General features: G+C 38.8%; 1 protein-coding gene across 1 annotated transcript in view; it reads left to right on the plus strand.

Annotated features, from left to right (window-relative positions):
- Positions 1-21,765, plus strand: part of tbx15 (T-box transcription factor 15) — a 41,051-nt gene that overhangs the window by 10,547 nt on the left and 8,739 nt on the right. Inside the window, exons 3-6 of the mRNA XM_069155067.1 lie at positions 468-569; positions 10,393-10,564; positions 17,856-18,023; positions 18,690-18,754. Coding sequence (XP_069011168.1) covers positions 468-569; positions 10,393-10,564; positions 17,856-18,023; positions 18,690-18,754 — 507 coding nt within the window. The remainder of the gene's footprint in view (positions 1-467; positions 570-10,392; positions 10,565-17,855; positions 18,024-18,689; positions 18,755-21,765) is intronic.

Below are 21,765 nucleotides of genomic sequence, written 5' to 3' on the forward strand. Positions count from 1 at the left end.
CGGTCACTGACGGTGCTTTGATTGATGGTGGTGGTCTTTGTTAGTCAGGATTTTGTTATGGGGTTTATTAGGCTACTTTTTGCATCGACCTGGTATAAAAAAAAAAGGCCTATATGGATCTATTAATCTTTTAGTTCACATTTTTATCCTTGCTTTACATGTGACAGGAACAGAATGACTTTTTTTCCCTCTTAAAAATAAGTGGAAGCATCAACTGCAATACCTTAAAATTTTTGGAAATATGGATAAATAATAAATATATACTGTGGTTTCCTTTGCATATGTATTTCACAGCAGTTTTCATGTTAATATTTGTCAAAACCTTTTATTGGGAAAAGAAGGGAAGCGTTTGCTTAAATGAAATCATTTTACTAAGTTTCAGTACTTCAGGTTCCTCCCCGACCACAACTGCATGAACTTGACATGAAATCTGAGTTTCTTTGTTTCTGTTGCTTCTTCGCCTCCAGGAGGATGTTTCCTGCCATGCGAGTAAAGATCGCAGGTCTGGACCCTCATCAGCAGTATTACATCGCTATGGACATCGTGCCTGTGGACAACAAGAGATACAGGTACCTCCCTCACACACTAACACATGAAAGGGAGTGAAAACCTGTGCCAACATGTCCATAACAGAAGTTCCTCTGCAGACAAAGTAACAGAAAACAGTGTAAAGCCTGACATAAAACGTAATTGTCTTTATTTATGTCCCTTGCCTTTTTTCCTCCTCCTTCTGAATGCAGAACTGCGTCCCAGAGTTAAATTAAAACGGTTTCATTCTTTCGGGTTCCAGTGGGAAATTTAATGTGCCATGATGGTCTAAATGCTGTTTTAGATGCTTTTCAACCACAACAAGAATTCAACTGAGGAGAAAACGCGGACTAATTGTAGTTTTTCATAGTCATGAAAGAATACCAAATGTACAGATGCTGTCCGTCGGGAAAAAAAGAAAGAAACTTCTCTTATGTATGAAAATAGCAGCATTAGTCTTCAGAAATCCTTTTATTAAATGCGGAGCGGTACATAATATGCATATGCACAGCCACATCTCTCTAAAAACTCTATTTTCCTGGACAATTCTCAAATGTCAGACTGAGCGTAAACATTTTGACCTACTTGGATCACTCTCACTGTCATATTTCTCACGTCAGAGTAACGAAGTTTCGATTAAACAAAGATATTGCAGCTTTTTTCCTACTTCAGATTTTTCATAACTGCTACTGGAGGCGTTCCTGTCTTCTTGTTGACTACACAGAGAAAAGTAGTTTCTCCCATCATTTGCATCGGTGGAGCGAAGTGAAAGTGATTAAAGAGTGCATGTACTGGAGGAAGGCTTGTATGTGATGGATCTCTCTGGATATGCAATAAGACTGATATCCTGGCCCACGGACTTAGTCCCTGAAGTCAGAGCCAGGGAGAGGAGATTGAAATATATTCATCATCCCACAGGCCAAGCAGCAGAGCCAGAGGCTGCCTGCAAATAGGATAACGCTCAACATTCATGTATAATGATGGAAATGTAGAGGGGGGGGGGGGGAATGGGGTAGAAATGGAGGGAACATGCAGCGTTGCACATGTACCTGCTGCTCTAGTGGTCAACTGCAGAGGTTTGCTTTCACCTGCATATACAGGGACTGCATATGGTTGTTTTTTTTTCATGATATTGTTGTTGATACAGGCTGTCATTGTGTTTGATGATGTGAAAATGAGGCAAATAATTCAGACCCTGCATCGCTGCATCAGAGTTCTTCTTCTGATGTTCGTGACTTATCCAAAATCTAAACACTTAAACAACATTTAAATAATGACAGGACAGTGAAGCAGACAGATGAACCTCTTTTTAAAGGTGTTGTAATCTGAAAGGATGCAGTTGGTTATCTATACTATCATGGTTTGAATCATGGGGGACCCTAAATTCAGCTCCCCTGAAAACCTACTTTGAGATATTTAAAACATCGTCCATTTTTGTAGTCTGATTACAATTTTGAACAATAAGGTTCCTTAAATATATGATAGCTTTAATAATAATAATCTTCACTGTTGTGTGTTAGTTCCATCATTACAAACCAATTTCTGAGCATTTGTCTCCACTGATAATCACAATGATGTGTCTATTCCTGCTGTGGCCGTCTGTGTGATGGCGCTGCAGTCAAATCACTTATTGGCAGGCAGGCAGGCAGTCAGTCAGGCAGGCAGGCAGTCAGGCAGGCAGGCAGGCAGTCAGTCAGGCAGGCAGGCAGTCAGTCAGGCAGGCAGGCAGTCAGTCAGTCAGTCAGGCAGGCAGTCAGGCAGTCAGGCAGGCAGTCAGGCCGGCAGGTAGGTAGCTAACAGAGAAAGAGAATGTTTTTTTTTTGCAGTCATCCTGCAAGTGACTTCGCTGCGGTACATGTGCACGTGTGCATACATGTGACATGTTTATTGGCGGTGCGCACTGGAAGACAGAGCTCCTACACTCGAACCCTGTACACTATACTTGTGTTTTTGTCACAAAATCCCATAAAAAAAGCCAACTACAACAAAGAGTAAATCCTGTTTGTCAGTCTGTCTGTCCACTGGGTCCTACTAAAGACATAAATCTCCAAAATAATTATTTAGAATTATAAAAAGGCTTAGTAATTTCCTACTTTTAGAAGACAGTAATCATATGAGAATAAATAGTCCTTTAGTTTAACAATGGACTTTTAATAGCTTTCAAAAACAGCCCGCCGCAGAGGATTAATACGAGATTTGTTGACAATAGGAGAAATGTATTAAACATCAGCAGACTAATCACTCAAGTACAAATTTAAGATACTTCGCATCACTGAAAACTGTCACCATATGAGCAAAATTCTAAATATAAAAGAAACAGAACTTCTACATTTGATCAACAACTTGTTCAACACATAAGAATAGCTAAATCAATAGTTTAGTAATAAGATGTTTTTAACTAAAAAAAATAATATATTTATTTTTTAAATCTAAAAGTCACAATCTTCTATTGTATTTGTAAAAAATATTAATAATAATAATTAAATAATTCCTAAATAAAAAATTATGGATTTGACTTTGAGTGTGGATTTTATTTCAGGGGGAAAAAAGAACATGATAGACTTTGTTGCGTACAGTTGTGTAACAGGTTCACTTGTGGTGTGTGTGTGTGTGTGTGTGTGTGTGTGTGTGTGTGTGTGTGTGTGTGTGTGTGTGTGTGTGTGTGTGTGTGTTCTCAGTGATGTATCAAGTATATGCAGTGCTGTGAAGGCCTGCCTGCAGCTGCTCAGCATATTTTAAAGCACAAAGTTCAATGACATAAAAGATGATTGCAGGGAGTTAGTTTTGTGTCAGCGTGTTGCTATGTGAGACCGAATATTCGATCAGACCCTGATTGTGCCACAGATATTACCCCCCCCCATCCTCTGCAAAACAAAACATCTACCAGTGAGAAGGTCCCCCCTCGTGTCGAGTCAGATTTATTTATAACGGAGTCTGCATGAAAACAAATGCATTTGATTTGAACTTACTTTGTTTCATATCTTTGTTTATTAACGTAAAGTTTGTGCACCCGAGCGTACAGCAGGCGTTCTGCCCTGCTGCCTCTCCTTGCTCTCCCAGCAGCGAACCAAGACATCATGGAGGAGTTTTAGGGGCCAGAAAATCTTGTAAAATTAAATAGGATTTTCTTCCTGGCTGGGGAATTTACTGCGGGGCTTTGCAAACTGAGCTGGGAGCTGTCACTGCTGTGTCTCACAGTCCTGGGGAGTTTTGGGGTCTGGAAATATGGTCTTTTTTGGAATGGGTTTGCTTTACTTGGGCTTCCTGCCCCTCTTTAGGAACATCTCATTGGTACTGGCCTCATTAAATCTCCATATATTATAGTTCTTTTATGTGGACAGTCGCTCGGTTTGCTCCGAGCTCGAGCCGCTGAGCGTGGGGGCTGTCTGGCTCCTCAAACATACCTCATTCCTCCGAGTGTGTGACAGATGTTGCAGCGCTGCTCTAACACACACACACACACACACACACACACACACACACACACACACACACACACACACACACACACACACACACACACACACACACACACACACACAGGTACCCCCACGCATTTAGAAACATTAAACTGGATGAAACACCTACTAACTGAACTGTTCCCAAACCCTTCCACTGATCCGATTCAAGCCTCAAAGCCACACTTTTAGCTAAACTAAACATAATCCTGAGTCTGACCTGACATTTTCTGATTTCTGTGAGGAAGTTCACAAGTTAGTATAATATACATTCTGCAGAGATAAACTGCACACACATTTTCAGGCAATACCATCACTATACTCGTGGACAATCATGGTTTCCCTAACCTATAAACGTATCCCTATGTTATCTCTAAACCAAAGTTGTTAATTTTAAAAGAAGAAATCTTCACCTATCATGAAACATGATGTAGATGTGAGGATTGATAAAAAGTAATGTTTTTTATGACATACAAAATACCTAAAGGCATCTGTGTTACTACATTTGAGAGGACAACCATTGAATGTACTGGTTCCCCTAACTGTATACTCTGCACATCATCTGAATCCTAAACCCAAGTTGTTCACCCTCCATTAACTTTTTACCAGAGCAAATTAAATCTTGAATCAAAATTTACTACTAGAAAACCCAACTCTAGTCTAAAAGTGACCCCAAGTGTGAGTGAAGACTGTCAACATGACATCATTATTCCATCTTTGGGAGGACATTTGGTCTTAAGTAGCCTATAGAAAGAGACACACATGCCTATAGGTACCCATTTACAATTATAAATACACGTTTATGGGATAAATGACACAAAAACAACCAAAGGCATTTTTGTTAAAACACTTATGTGGACAGCCATTAATTATAATTATTCCTCCGATCACTGTTCCCCAACCTTATGATCATTCAAACCCAAATTGTTAACTCTATAGTAATACCCTTATGTAAACCTAATCCTAATTCTAACCTTAATCCAATGAATATTTGAAACAAGTTTAAATCAATTTCATATTTGGAATTCTGTTGTGTGTATTTCTATGAATGTCTGGTCTTTTTAAGAACAGATATACCTGGATACCCACCCACAATTAATAACACTATAATTGAGCATTAAACATAAAAACATATCCAAGGACTCTGTTAAATTTGTGAGGGTAGTCATCCATTCCCCGACCCTGAACTCTAATCAGATCGTTTCCACAACTCAAGTTCTTAATATAAATTGATCTAAACCTGCTCTAATCCTAGTTCCAACTTTTTCTTTTAAAACGATATTTGTGAGAACATTTGGTACTTGTGAGGATAGAAAAAGAGTTTTATTCACACACACATGTATCAACTAAAATAAATATTTTCTTAAAGGGATAAATGAGACTCACACATCTTATGAGGACAATCTTTGACTATAATCATCCTCTCACCCTATCTTAACCCGAACTAAAATCCCCAAAACAAATTTAGCTCAACTTTAACCAAATGTCATTCTAATATTTAAACATTCTGAAACTGGCTCTCTGTTGGAGAGATTATCAGCAAAATATCCATCTATGTGGGGACATTTGGTCCTTATAAGTCTAGAAATTAAAGCACACACACATATGCTCACACAAAGCTGTTGGTCTTATCTCACAAGCTCAGAACACACACACCAACAACCCTGAAAGGTAATTCAATCGCAATATTTACTCTGCCAGTACAGTAACCCAATATACAGCCGGGCTCTGCAAGCATGTAAATGTGTGTTTTTATGTGCATGCAAGCCTGTGTTAGAGTGTATGTGTGATGAGCTGGGAAAACACACACACACACACACACACACACACACACACACACACACACACACACACACACACACACATACTCTGTCGGGTGTTTGTCCCTGTGTGTGTGTGTGTGTGTGTGCAAATGTATGTGTGCGTGGGTGTGTGTGCATGTGTGAGAAAGAAATAAAGAGAGAATTAGAGCGTGCATTGCTGCTCAGTTTTGTCAGCTGTATAGTTTGGTGTTGGCTGCGAAGGCAGAAAGACCCCCATACCCCCCCCCCACCCATCTGTCCAGTAAGAGTGTCACATAAAGTCCAGTCTTTATTGATCGTGCCGGTGCCAGATGGCAGATTTATGGAAGATGAAAGCGAGGGACTAATCAGATTTCCAGTCCTGTTTGGGGCTAAAGTTTCCTAGTTCCTTAACACTTTCCCTGCTACGCCGAGCATAACCCTAAACAGCAGTCCAAACAGGAAATTACAGAAACACCGGGCATCCTATGTGGGTCTGTATGCATGTGTGTGTGAGAATGTGTGTGTGTGTAAGTGTGTGTGTGTTAAGGTCAAAAGTCAGGGCTGTGTGTGGAGGGTTGTGCTTGGTATTAGATATAGTAAAACATGGTTAAGTGCTCCTTTTTGCAGTTAATTGACCCATGTATCAGCATTTAACAGTAAGCAAAGACATTTTAGTTTTAATAAATGACAATTTTCAATACGACTCTAGGATTTTTTTTTTTTTTTTCATAAATAGAAGGTGTTGTAAGCTGTGGATATTGTAAAGCCATTTGAAGTGGATTTGTGATGTTGGGCTTCATAAAACTGACTTGGCTTGACTTAACTAGCCTTTTCCTTCAATTCAAAATGGCTCTAATGGATACCTTTATGACAGTGCATCAAATATTAATATGAAAACAGTGTTATAGTGTAATTAGAAGCTATCTGCTGCTCCTTCCTGACTCAGCTCTGTTGTGACTTTGAGCTCCTAGCTTAGTGATCCAGCTTTAACTTTACAGCTCTAGTTTACCCTCGCTGCTCTTATAGTTTCATAACCAGCCACAGCAGGCACCTGTTTTCATCAAAAAAAGCTCTCTAAACTTTGCAATCTACCTGCTCAGCACCAATTAACAAAGACATACAGTTAGAGACAATCTGGTAAAAACTGTGAAGCATTTAAAAATCTAAAGAGCCACATATTTCCTTTAAGAGTTGGAGGACACCAAAAGCGAAGCTAAAAGAAAGTGATATTGGACTTTGCCAAGCAGCCAGGGATACTACAACAAATGAATGATGTGTAAATAAGCAACTTATGACAAACACTTTGTCATATCAACTTAAAACACGATGGTACGTAAGTGTTATGTTCACAACTTGCTTCTGCTTCCCATAAGTAGCAAAAACATAATTTCTGCCAGATTTAAGACTTGCTGTCTGGTCACGTTTACCTCGTACACAGGAAGTGTGTGTTTCTTATTTCCAGGTTGTTTGAAATTAACTCAGCATGAGCAGAAGCAGCTGCAATGTCGCATTAAAAAGCACACCTATGGAAAGATAAAGTAGAAGGAAGTGGACATCTCATATAACTCCCACCATGACTGAGTTGAGACAGCAGACTGTTACTATATATTCATCAACTTCCAATACTTATTGTAAGTTGCTTTGGATAAAAGCGTCAACTAAATGAAATGTAATGTAATGTATGGGTGATTGAGTTATTTCTCAAAGCTTATTGTCTGTCTTTATTTGCACAAACAACCAAACAAAAATATATCACAGAATATCTGTCCAAAACTCAGATAATGGTGAGTGAAAAACACAATTCGGTATGTCACTATGTGGTTGTTGCTATCTGTGCAGAACTCAATCATAAAGATCTGTTGAAAACTGCATTCCTGTGATGATTACAAGTTTGTAGTACAAGAAGTAGGACAGAGAAAGAATGAAATATCAGTAGAAACTTTTAGTTGTGTGGTTGGGGACTGCATTAAACATTAGCTTGTTAACACAGAGCATTTGCAGATGTAGCCTCCAGTTTGATTCTGGTGCGGGCCTCCAGTCCAAACCACTCTATAAAACCTCTAATTACATAAATTGAAAAGGTTTTAACTAGTCCAACATCCTAAACCTCTTTAGGGGTACAACATTTACCTGTAAGAGATTGTGTGGCAAAAAAGGATACAAGTATGAATAAAATGGCCATCAGTGAAGATGGCTGAAGGTAGATGAGTCCTGCATGACACATTGTGAGTCTTACATTACAATGTTATACATTTTCATTGACGCAAAAATCTACACCTGTCAGTGATGATGCTAAGTAATGATGAATCATAACTGTCCAACTGTCATATACTGCTCATGAGAAGCCACTGGACATAAGCCGAGGCAAAATTAAATGGTTTTAAAGTGACAGGCAACGTCTCGACACCAACAAAGCCAAATTTTGGTTTTGTATTTTGTTTAATTTCACTGATTAATGTTTAGCTGAGTTTCCTTTTCTGTCTAATGTCCATACGAACCACAGCGAGTCCAATCTGACTGGGAAAATCAATGGAGAGTGTGAGACCTGATTCCTCTGAGGAGTTTGAGGCCTAAACACCTTTTATGCCTATTGGACCATTCAGTGAATCCGAATAGTCAAATAAAGTAAATGTATTTACTAATGTAATGCCAGAAACTTGCTATTCTGGTGTTCACCAAGCTGACTTTAGCTCAAATAGCAGCGTTTGCCATGATTCCCAAAAATGTCCCCCGATATGCTTTATAAATGCTCTAAAGTGTGTTTTTTTTCTTTCTTGTATATGAATGAGTATTTGTAAAATGGGCTGGTGCAGCCCTTCGAGGCAATAACAAAAGGACCAAATGAGAGTTTTGTCCATGTTTCAGGAGTGAGTGATGACTTTGGCAGAGACGCTGCAGATAAAACACTTTCAACTGAACTAAAGGCAAACAGCTGTGCCGGGCTCTCTCTCCTCCACTTACCCTCAGCCTCGCTCGCCCAGTGTCTCCTCTTCCTCTTTCATTTTACCTTTTTTTTTTTACCTCTCAGTCTACTGACATTCTTTCACTAGTTTTCTCTTTATGTCTTGTGATGTTTGTCCTTCTCTTTCTATTTCCATGCATTTCTTTTCCTTCTTTGTTCCCCCCTTTCTTTCTTTCTTTCTTTCCTTCTTTCTTTCTTTCTTTCTTTCTTTCTTTCTTTCTTTCTTTCTTTCTTTCTTTCTTTCTTTCTTTCTTTCTTTCTTTCTTTCTTTCTTTCTTTCTTTCTTTCTTTCTTTCTTTCTTTCTTTCCCTCTTTCTTTCTTTCTTTCTTTCTTTCTTTCTTTCTTTCTTTCTTTCTCTCTTTCTTTCCTTCTTTCTTTCTCTCTTTCTTTCCCTCTTTCTTTCTTTCTTTCTTTCTTTCTTTCTTTCTTTCTTTCTTTCTTTCTTTCTCTCTTTCTTTCTTTCTTTCTTTCTTTCTTTCTTTCTTTCTTTCTTTCTTTCTTTCTTTCTTTCTTTTCTTTCTTTCTTTCTTTCTTTCTTCTCTCCCTCCCTGCTGTTTAATGGGTGGGACGCCCTGTTGTATCCGAACTCACACACAACATCATCAAATATTATGGCTGTGCTTAATTGAAACTATGCAGCCGAGCGTGTGACTGCACATGGAATATTTTATGTCGCGCTTGTTAGAAATTTCAAGCACAATGAAGAAACAACAGATGAGTTTTAACAGCCGGTGTTGTGGCAACGCGGATGAGTGTTTGGAGTTTGTTTTCCAGCGTAGTGGGGAAAAAAAATCAGAGGCACTGCAGACTTTTTGAAATCCAAACAGGCTTTATAATAACCCACTCAACCCTGGAGTAACCTCACATGAGTTTTGAAAACAGTGAAGTGATGAGGGAATATTAATCCTTTCTGTGGAACAAAAACATGATTAACAAATGCACTTGAAACCAGAAGAAATCCCAGAGAAGCCTGCAGAACAGGAAGATAACAACATTTCTGAAGGATGACATTTGTAGGATGCTTGTCCTGTCTGCATTAACATTTAAAATAACTCAAATTAAAGTCTGCACCATTTTCCTTCAGTATATTGGGAATAGAGAAACAGTTGAGCCTGATTTCCTGCAAATTGATCATGTTAAAAGTCAAAAAGAATTGAAAATGTGACAACATTTTATATATATATCTTTTTTAATATTACAAATTTGAGTTTGAAGAATGACATCCCATTCTCCTCCTGTGTTAAATTGTGGTGAATTTACCATTTATTCAAAACTTGGTATATGGACAACCTGGTACCACCTCACTGCATGTATTACATACGCCTGTCCACTAGAGAAAAGCATATCAGTATCATGTGTTTTAGGAAAACAAAACCATGTGGAAAACAATGTCGTTAGGGTTAGGAAAAAAAACCACACACAGTTACCTCCCAGACTCAAACCCCATTCTTCTGGATGAAAGATGATGACACCATCTCTTCGACCTACTTACATTAGGTAGTTCCTCTGATTACCTCAGTCGAGTGACGTTTTTCACATTACCATTGGCGTGTGACCTTCCTTTGTTTGCATTCATGTTCTTCTCATGTCTAGATGATGCCATTCTTGTTGCACCTCATGTTCTGGTGCTGATGGTAGTTTTCCCGTCTTGTCTTCCAGGTATGTGTACCACAGCTCCAAGTGGATGGTGGCGGGAAACGCAGACTCCCCAGTGCCTCCGCGGGTCTACATCCATCCGGACTCTCTGGCCTCAGGAGACACCTGGATGAGGCAGGTGGTCAGCTTTGACAAGCTCAAGCTCACCAACAACGAGCTGGACGACCAGGGACACGTAAGTCTGTTCTTTTTATCTTTACAGCATATCTGCTGCTCAGTGCTTTAACATACTGCAACTGTATTTGAGTCGATGTGACTCAAGGCCAGTTTTGGGGAGTAATTAGTTACATGTAATTAAATTGCAAAATAAATGTAGCTGTAATTGGTTACAGTTACTGAGAAAAAATTTGTTGTTAAAATACAATTACTACTAAAAACTTTGGTGATTACAAAGGGGTTACATGTAAATATATTCTTTTCAACAACGCTTATGTGTAGAATATAATATGGACTCGGTTGCTTTGAATCTTTTCACCTTCCGTCTACGTTCAGACAGACTCCATTCATTTGGCAGTATGAACTCTAATTTTGAGTCTCTGATTGGTTCTTTTGTTTGAATTTGTGCCGCCTCTTGTCTCCCAATCAAATTAATGTCCATTGCTATAGGAAGCCACATCAAGGAGGTTCACCATGTTGTTGCAGAGGATGACTATTTAAGGAGTCATTCAGGAACCCACTGTCAAAAACCTGGGAACAGCACCCAGCCCTGTTGATAGTTGTATCACCACTCAGCATGTAGTCGACCTGAATGTTTGAGGTTCTGGGAACATTTTTCCTTCACTGCAGTCAGTTGTGAGCTACTTGTTGTTTGTTTTAAGGGTTGAGTTTTAAAATCAAAACATTTCAATCTTAATTAAGTTATACTGAAGAACTTGACAGTAACTTAAATTACTTTGGTGAATTAATTAAAATAGTCACACAATTTATCACAACTATCAATCTGTAATCTATCTCAAACGTAACCCTCTAAACACTGCTGAGTATGCTATGTTTAGGTAGTTTGAGGAACTAAAGTTGAATGACAGGAATATACTAAACCTTCCCATGATTTGGTAACAATGGTGATAATTTACACTTTGTTTTGTAACAGAAGTAACTTGTAACTCCACACTATTTTATGCTACTCTCAGTTTGCTCCCTCAATAATTGTGCAAGGCTCATTTGCATTTAAAACATCTTAGCATAACATACTAATAGCAAAAGACTGCTTAATAAAAAATAAATCTGTTCGGATTTGTATTATGAATAAGTCCATATATTTCCTCTTCCTGCGTTGCACAATTAGTTCTGATATCTTACATCACCTAAAGGCAGCATAAGATATGAGGGATTTTTTTCACTGACAAAACAACTCGAGGTTAAATGATGACTTCAGCAGATCAATGAGTTTAAAGTTTCATATGTTGTAATGGTGATTGTGGGATTTAATGCAGCTCTCAAGTCACTTTTTTCAACTGGTGAAATCATGTTAAGGGCCCACGGACCAATCAAATGTCAGAGTTTAATATAGTGCTCACTATCGTGTCTTCCTGAAATAAATATAGGATAGATTGTATTTTACTGTCCTCAAGGGAGCTGGGTACTACACACAGCTGCATTCTATATAGGTACATATTCTGCATATGTTCGCGACACACACAGAATAGAAAGAAACATAAATCATTTTTACTTCCACCAGTACAAAAACCCAGTGATCTGTTTTTGCTGAAATAATTTGGATTTCAGTGTTCAAGCTGTGATTCATTACTTTCATTTTTGTGTTTTAAACTTCCCGTCTCTTAATGGTGCTGCAGAAATGAGTGCACACTCAGAGCTGTGCGACACTTCTTGGATTGTAATGTTTGTGATGCGTTAGCTTGAAGGGAAAGTTGACACGGTTCTTCATGGACTTCATGCTGTCATGACTCACAGAGCCATGGGACCTGTTCAGAATTGATTTTCTGTCTGCTCGGCCACAAACTGCCCTCCCACACACAGACGCTTTCCTTTTGAAGATGGTCCACTATGACTGAATATTATTTAGGTTTTTGAGGATTAACCCGGAAAAAAATATTAGAAGTCTGGGATTTGAAGCAGAGCCCTTGTTTTAATATATAATTTTAATTTCCTTCATGGCACTGTAAAGCATTTTGTAATAAAACGGTTTTGTTAAAGGCACTTAATGATTGGATTTGATTTGTAGTACGCTCCAGCTGCCACACCACTGAGTTAAATTCTAAGTCTGACCACAATCATTGTGATTTACTGCCTTGCCTGTATCCAGTCAGTAACAGAGGTGGTGAGCTAAAGTAAGTCTCTTATTGGTTCTTGGCTGCTTTAAGTTTGTAATGTGGGTTTCCTAGGTGAAATATTTAACTGTAATGCAACAAGTTAGACCACAATTTGTTTGATTTACAGCCATCCTTATGTATGATCAGCAAATGGGCAGCTAGTTGAAGTGAGTCCCTTATTTGCACTTCATACTTTTCAAAAGTTAGAAATGGGTTTCTGGGGAAGGGACAAAATTAGGTGAAGGCTATTAGCTTTGAATGGCCTCTCACGTTTAGTCCTGCAGGATACTCAGCAAAATATTAAAATGGATAATACAAAAATGACCATATAAGTTACTTGTGTAGCAGCACTGCAGCCAAAACCGTTGTCAATTCCCAGGTAAAAAAAAGCTCTGATAAACACTTACAGTGGAAAATATTGTCAGCGTTAGCAAGTGAAAGACCATGTTTTTTTCTGTCAGGAGTTGGAGACCAAAACAGAGCAAAAGGGAAGTGCATATTGGATTTATATATGCAATCATTTGGTAACATGTTACCCAGAACAACCTTAAAACCCTACAATATGGTGGATGTATTTGATTAACTTTTTTGCTATATTTTCACTCTCTTCTGCCTCCAAGTGACCAGAAATTGATTAATGCAGCCCTAAAAAGAATCTCGAAACACATTTCGGCTCTTCGGCTCAGTAGTTTTATTACTGATTCCAACTATACTGGATTAAAACTCTCAGGTAATGCTGTGAACACACTGAATTTACATTTGAGTGTTACTAAATATTTTATCTCACGTGATATTTACAAAAAAAAAATACATTTCCGTGCAGCGTTTAGCATTTAAAGTCATGAAAGATGGTAACCCATAACACTGAGCTTCCTTTACTGAATAAAATATCCCCTACAAAATATGTGAAACTACTCAGAGCATCAATTTCAGTTGGGAAGATGGTACGATACCTCCTGACAGTCAAACTATTTTAAAGGAGGCTGCTTTGATTGCTGTAGTCTGAGATACTTTTCAAAAGAACCTCAGGAGCTTCTAGAAATAATTTCCTCCTCTAAGCGCACCACTGCCCGATGTAGGTGATGTGATGATCAGAAAAGCTGTGAAATGACGCTGCCATGACAGACATTTCCAGTTCTGCGACAAAATGGCTGCCTCTAGTTTTGTGCAGTGCTCTGCATGGTGCCAGCAGGTTCCTGCTCCGTCACGGCTCTGCGGATGGTCACATCAGCTCAGTGATGACAAAAGTTACAACGTACGAGTCAGGGGAGGCTGTATTTCCTCTTCCGCTGCTCAGTTTTAAGGGCTTTGTTGCCCTGGAGTGAGATTTAGCGGCCAAAGGAAACTAATTCTAGAGCTTCCTGTGTGGGAAACCTCATCACTTCTAGCTCATCCTCCTGACTTGTGGTGTTGCGAAAATGTCTGCCTCATCAGAAACAGACACCGTATATGTCACAAATCATTAGACATCTCAGTGCACAACAGAAGCAGGGTCTGTGAGAAATAACAATATTTAATATGTTGCAGGCAGCACATCGTCAAACAGTGTCTCCACTAGTTTGTGGGTTTAAGATGATTTTGCAGGTTAAACTGTTGACTGCGTTTGTGGCACATAAACACTCATCATTAAAAAAGAACACAAGTGACTTTTTTTATTAGTTAAAAAGTGTTGTAATTGAAGCATCTGTCATGGCAGATGATAATGTCTTGGATTTATCCTCTGTTAATGTTTACTGGTTAAAGGGACTTTGAGATAGTATCAGTGTGTCAATTAAATCCCTGTGAATACCAATACTCCACTTTCACTTGGAAATGTTGTATATGTTACTATAGTAACCTTTCTTTTTTCTGATTATTCAGCTTTACACACAAACACATTTTCAGCTCATAAACTGTTCTACATTACTGATTATGATTGATTTTATGGTTGATTTTTTTTTTTTTTTTTTTTAACTCTACTAATTCTGCAACTCTGCAAAACCCAACTAAGCATAATGGATTATTTCCATTTTGGTCAGCAATAGAAGCAATTTCCAGATCCTTAACTCAAAAAATAATTTACAAAAAATTAAAGTATTGCACAAATTAATGGTGCATTGTTTTTAAAATTTAATTTATATGTAGCTGCTTGTAAGTTAATTATTTTATGTAATTAATCTGTTGGGTAGTTTAAAATCTGATATTGTGTTGCATATGTTAAATATTAAACTATTATCACTTCAGCTGCCAAAGAAATGTTGTGGAATAAAGTAAGTCATGTTTCCTCTGCAGTGTAGACAAGAAAGTGTGGGAAGTGTGTTTAAAGTAGCCTAAAAGCTCTCTTAAGTACAGTCGGTAGTTATACTCCATCAGTGATTCCTCCTCATAGATTAAGCAATAAAAAATAATGAAAAAAGCCTATAAAAAAGTTTATTTTATACATTTTTACATAGTTATGCTAAGTCATTGTGTTTTGCCTCATACATAAAAAAATACTAGACCGTGCTTTCATTACACCAATGTTTGCTTTTGTAGATTTTAAGTTCTAATAACATTGTGGTCAAAACTGTCCGTCCAGCCTTTTTGTGTCATTTGTACAGAGAGGACATCATACTGTAAGCTACCAGCACTTTAAAGCTTTCTGTTACGCCTCCCTGAACGTACTCATTACCCTCAGGCTTCGGCCTCGTGGCTTCAGATCCGCCTCATGCTGTCACTCTGCTCTGTCGTCTATTTCCCGTCTCGCTGGTCTCTGGGAAAAACCTAATAAAACTCTGAAGCAGGCTGGATGAGCCAAGACATTTTTTTCTTTTTTGTTGCTTCTCTTTTGTTCTCCGTCGTTAATGATGCGTTGCATTATAATGTATCAATGCTGCCGTGTGAGATCGTTCAGAAAATAGTTCTGCCTCGTATGCTTTAAACATTTGTCTGGTTTTCTTCAAAAATAGTTTAAATAGTGACCTTTTAGAGATGCAACTTTTTCACATGACAGCAGTATCGTAGTGTGTTGTGATCAATACTTACTGCTAATGACCCACATTGAGAGTCCCCATTGTTCTCTGTAACTGTACTGTAACAGTATGTTCTTTTATAGCCTATATCACAGGAGTTCAGCTGCAGTCCGTGTAATTCATTGCTTTGATGAAATTTTTTTTTTATGGTCATTAAATTGTTTTTAACTACGTTTAAAAATCAGTTCAGGCCAAATGTACTTCACAAACAAAACCTATTCGATTTCCCTTTGTGGAGCTGCACACAACATCTGTTACATGCATGTGTTGGAGTCTCTTGTGTGAACGTCCAGAAGATTTTCAAAGAGGACTTAAAGGACGTCATTACCTGGCATGAAAATGAAAACATCTCTTATTATTAAGCTAATTGCATTTGAGCGTGAACAACTGTCAGCTAATGTCCTCTGGCTGCTCCCCGAGTCGTTTGTTCTGAGCTCAGCATGTCGACTTGTGACTGGACGTCACTTCGGACTGAAGAGAGCCTCGAAGGCAGAACTGTGTGCCTCTTTTAGAATCTCTAATTCTCAAACATGATTAAGCCTGTACGTGCATTTCATAAAATATTACCTATTTGCTCTTTTAATACTTGTTGTCTTCTAGCAAAAATCATCTGATATGCAGGAAGTGAGGTGTGTCTCATTCAGTGGTGGAACTTACTCAAGTGCTGTACTAAAGTACTTAACTCAAGTATTTCCATTTTATGCAACTTTACACTTCCACTCCACTACATCTCAGAGCAAATATTGTGCTTTTTACTCCATTTACTGCATTTGTTTGACAGCTTTAGTTACTGTTTACTTTTAAGATTACACTTTTTCATACCCTTCCTGTCCAGTAAAAACCATGTATGTCCGAATGTGGTGATTTTTAATGAGATTTTTTTTCTGATAAACTGAAGAATTAGATGCTCCTCTATGATCTGAGAAAATAAGATAGACTTGAAAACCTACTTGGATTTGCATTGTTTTCCTGGGTTTGTTGACTTCCTAGAGAGACGTGGTTCTTACAGAACAGAAAAAATATTTATGAAGAACTTCCAGAATATGTTCCAATACTTCTGATTAAACTACCAAATAGTACATTAAGACAAGCAACAACCTAATTAACAGCACATTAATGCAGCAGGAATATTCATTTAAAAGTACCATAAATGAAAATTAAAAAAAAAAAAAAAACTGACATGGAGCATTTTCTGCACAGTGCATACTTTTACTTTTCATACTTCAAGTATTATTTTGCTCATGTAACTCACATACTTTTACTTCCGATGGGCTTCTTTAATCCTTTCATTTCTATTTTCAAAATGCTGTTTCACCAAGTTAAGGAAATGAAAACAACCCACAAAATGAGAAGGTAAAACTGATGCAGAGACACGCAGACAGGACGATATAATTGGGGATACAAATTTTGCAACATCTTCAGAGTAAATAGACACCACAGGTCCGCCCACTCAGTTTGATTGACAGGTGATCTCTGGGCAGTGCATGCCCAAACACAGTAATTAATGTTAAACAACAACGACGGTGATTTTTAAAGAAAGATTAGAGGTTTTTTTTGTCTCCATGCAGCAGCCCATGATTCAAACTGTGTGTGTGTGTGTGTGTGCGCGACATGCGTGTGTGTGTGTGTGTGTGTGTGTGTGTGTGTGTGTGTGTGTGTGTGTGTGTGTGTGTGTATGTGTGTGTGAGTGAGTGAGTGCCTGGGTGTGTGACTTTGAGGTCTGGAACACTGAATGTAATGTTTTTGATATTCAGAGGTGTTTCCCCCCCCCGCGGCCCTGGTTGGAAATGACCCTCTGTGTTGTAGCAGAGCGAGGGGGTCGCGGCTGTTTGGCTCTGGGGAGGTTTTCTCACTCTCAGATTAATCAAGAGCAGACCGAGGCCCCGAGGCGAAGCTGGGGCCGACACCGTCTGATGCTGCCACCTCTGCTGTGAAATAATCCTCAAGCAAGCGTCACTGCGTGGTGAACTCAGTTTCCTCTTAATGTCACGTTGCTCTGATGGAGAATCAGTGCAGCTAATTGATGTTCTGAAGAATATGTGTGTTGCATGTTTGCAGAGAGGACATTTTGAAGCACCGATCACACACGCACACACAGATTCACTTTGTGAACCCACCAAACAACCAAACCCTTTCCGAAACCTTTTTTCCAGACTTCATACCAGCTGGATGATTGACAGAAGAAATATTGACCCTCTCTTTTCAGATCATCCTCCACTCCATGCACAAGTATCAGCCTCGTGTTCACGTCATCAGGAAGGACTTCAGCAGCGATCTGTCTCCAAACAAGGCGGTGCCCAGCGGGGAGGGAGTGAAGACCTTCAGCTTCCCGGAGACCGTCTTCACCACTGTCACCGCCTACCAGAACCAGCAGGTGTGCAGCTCTCAGTCTGTCCTCACAGGAAAACCCTTTTTTCATATTTTCATTCATTCAACCTTTATTTATACTCTAGATATCAGCAAGGTTCACCCTCATTTACAATGTCATTGAGTCAATTACAAAGCAAAGAAAAATAAAAGCAAGAGCAGGGATCACAGCAATAAGACAAGCTGACAGAGAGGAGGTTGTACCACAGTTTAGCTAATAAATAACCATTTAACTGTCAGATTAGGGAAGATAACCTGAAAGATGAATTCAAATCAACAAAAATATAAAGTAAGAAAGTTATATAAAAAGCCTTAAAACATAAAGTGGGTAGTTTGAGTCGATAAAACTGAGTAAAATACAGTTAAATAAAACAAGAAAATCAAGCTTTGCAATTGCAAGAATGAATGAAAGTTGAAACAGTCCTCCACAAATGTAAAATTTCTTTAAAAATCCTTGTAATTTTTTCTGCAGAAATGATCAAATTGAGTCGCATTTTTAACAACTGATTCTCAGTCTTAATTTCTTTTAACCACAGGGAGGCTATTGTCTTCAAGAAAGTTCCTTTTTTTTAATTATCTCTTCATCTTATCTCTATCGTTTTGCAAAAGTCATTGAATGTACATTTTAAGCATAAAAATAAATGTAACCCTTTCAACATTTTTCTTTCCGCAGATCACCAGACTAAAGATCGACCGCAACCCATTTGCCAAAGGATTCCGGGACTCGGGCAGAAACAGGTACATTATTACAGCGTCAGCCTCATAATTTCGCCTGTTACAGTGTCTTCATGCTCCACCCATCTAATATACACGCTTATATATAGAGGGTCGTGAGGGGGCGGAGTCTATCCGTGCAGGCTACCAGTCAATCACAGGGCTGACACACAGAGAAGGACAATATTTCAAATTCACAGTCACACCAACACAATTTAGTCTCCAGTTCCTGCCAACCTGCATATTTCTGGTCTGTTGGAGGAAATTGGAGCACTCAAAGAAAAAACCTACACTGGCACAAGCAGAAACTCCAACTCACAACCTTTTTTGCTGCGGCCCTGCTGCTTCTTTCTGTGTGACCTTCAATGTGGAAATACTCCTCAGAGGATAGCGCTGAGTACCATATGGTGCTCCATATAAAAAACATACTTTGTCTTTGTCTGTTGCGAAGAGGAACATTTCAGATCTGCAGCATAGGCGGTCAGTGATTGGTAGACAGAGTCACCTGACCATAATTGTCTCACTCCTCCAATGAAATGATCCAAAATACAAATCTGGTCACGCTTAAAAATGTTGAGAGCGGAAATAGAAATGAATCAATGCATTTCACCTGTTGATGGCAGTTTTACCACCAAAACACAAGACACATGGTCAGATGTGAGGTATATTACCAGGCCACGGCATGTTCGAATTAAATAGTCCAAAGAAATCCTGTTAACAGTTTTTATTTGGATCGGTCTCATGTGAAGATGGACTGTAACTCTCTTGATGTTGTTTCATTAAAAACAATCTTTATCAAAGACTTCCTGGAAAAACAAAACAAAAAACAAGCAGTTCTAACCTCTGCAGCCGCTGTTGCCCCAACTTGTAGTCAGGGCTGGCACTATCATGGAATTTTAATTGACGATTAATTGTGATTCATAATTTAACTGTCTTTTTGTGTTCATTTTTGGACACTGAGATAAAATAAGCCTAATAGTTTAATATAACACAAATATCTTATGAAGAAAGGAGCCATTTATTAGCATAGAACAGTGGAACATATGAATGAAATATGTGTTTCTGTTTGTCTTTAATTGCACAAGGCAGATATGACGTAAACAACAACTGAAATACGAAACTGTTCTTCTACAAAGAAGTTACAGATAATGACGGGAACCAATTAATTAAAATAAACAGCATTCCTTTATGGTACTAATTTTCCACTCATGTCTTTAAAATATAATAGAAGAAGGGGACCCAACATGATGATGTCATTAAAACAGCTTCAAGGAAACAGTGATGGAAATATGACATATCTGATAGTTCCATCCTGCTGTTTTCATACAAATAAGTGGAAATGTTTGTTGGGAATATGCTAAATATTTATTTAGTAATTATGAAAGGCCTACTTATGGTTACATTTCTACCAATGTGCAGGTCAGCCCAGGCATATGATGGACCATTACATTGTAATCCAACTAACACACCAGTACATTAAGTTAAGTTTTCTGGGTTTGCAGCATGGACAGTGAGCTGTTCGCAAAGTTGAGAATTTGCTCACGTTTTGTGAAGGCTGTTGAGTTTGAGATGCGTTCCTTCATTACTCCCTTATAGCTTAAAAACAGGCTGTTTTTTTTCTTTCTTTTTAGACATTTAGCTACATAAAACTGTAAAAATTTCATCACGTCCTTGGGACCTGCTTCAGACTGAAATCTGGTCATAAAATGCTGCTGAAATAATGGCAACATGTAACCAAATTTAGCCCACTTCAACCTAGACGTCTAGACATCTTTTGACCTGCAAATCACCACGTCCATGCTCACAGAGTTATTAACACTGTCTGAACTCATGCTTTTGTTTTTATTCCACATTCCCACACACTATATGACTAAATGTAGGTGGGAAACCATGCGGCGTCAGTCATTATACAACTCAAACAGGATTCTTCAAGATATGGTGAATCTCCTCTTACTGACACAGACAGACAGGCAGACAGGCAGACAGACAGACAGGTAGACAGACAGACAGGCAGGCAGGCAGACAGGCAGACAGGCAGGCAGACAGGCAGACAGACAGACAGACAGGCAGGCAGGCAGGCAGACAGGCAGACAGGCAGACAGACAGGCAGGCAGACAGGCAGATCACACAACATACATTTATGACCATGAAAGGCAGATTCTTTTGTTGCTCTGTCAGCTGTTGCATCACCTGTGTCACTACATTGTGATGTCAGCCAGAGAGGCGTTTCCTATTGGCTGTTGACACTTAACTATCATAAACTGTATTAGTCATCTCAAACTTTTTATGCAAGCTAATAATACTTTTAAATATATATTGGGGTTTGTTTTCTCTTTCTTCCTTGTCTCACCTTTTTCCTTTCCTTCTGCCTTCTCTCTCTCTCTCTCTCTCTGTCTGTCTGTCTCTCTCTCTCTCTCTCTCTCTCTCTCTCTGTCTGTCTGTCTGTCTCTCTCTCTCTCTCTCTCTCTCTCTCTCTCTCTCTCTCTGTCTGTCTGTCTCTCTCTCTCTCTCTCTCTCTCTCTCTCTCTCTCTCTCTCTCTCTCGCTTGATTGTCTCCTTTTCTCTGTGTCTCTGAATTATCATATATAACATTAGTGGGGAGAGGGGGAAGAAAAGGGGGTGTGCTCAACCACCAGACCCCTCCACACATGAAAGCAGCCCCTTCATCTGGTCTGCATTATTGGCACAGATATTTGAGACATCTTTTTCCATTTTTCAAACAATAGGCCGTTTGATTTATGAACTGGCATTAGAATTTCATTGCAGAAAAGCTACAGATGAAAAGATAACAGAGAGGGAGATATTTTTTTTCACAGCTAGAGAAAATTAATTTATCCTCACGTACTGCTCGGTGTTTCGTCCCTTCGGCCGGTCTGGGTTGAGTTTTGTTCAGATTCAAGAAGGACACAGAGCATTCAGACACAGAAGTCTGCTTCTGTCACCTTAAGAGTCCTCTGAGTCATCCTGAATTTCATGCTTTGTGTTTAAGTAGCTTTTTTTCTTCTTTGATCCTTCATGAATATAGTTAGTGAGCT

Source organism: Embiotoca jacksoni, unplaced genomic scaffold (genome assembly GCF_022577435.1).
Source record: "Embiotoca jacksoni isolate LCO1_2020_lvr unplaced genomic scaffold, fEmbJac1.0.p SCAF_2, whole genome shotgun sequence".
NCBI lineage: Eukaryota > Metazoa > Chordata > Actinopteri > Embiotocidae > Embiotoca > Embiotoca jacksoni.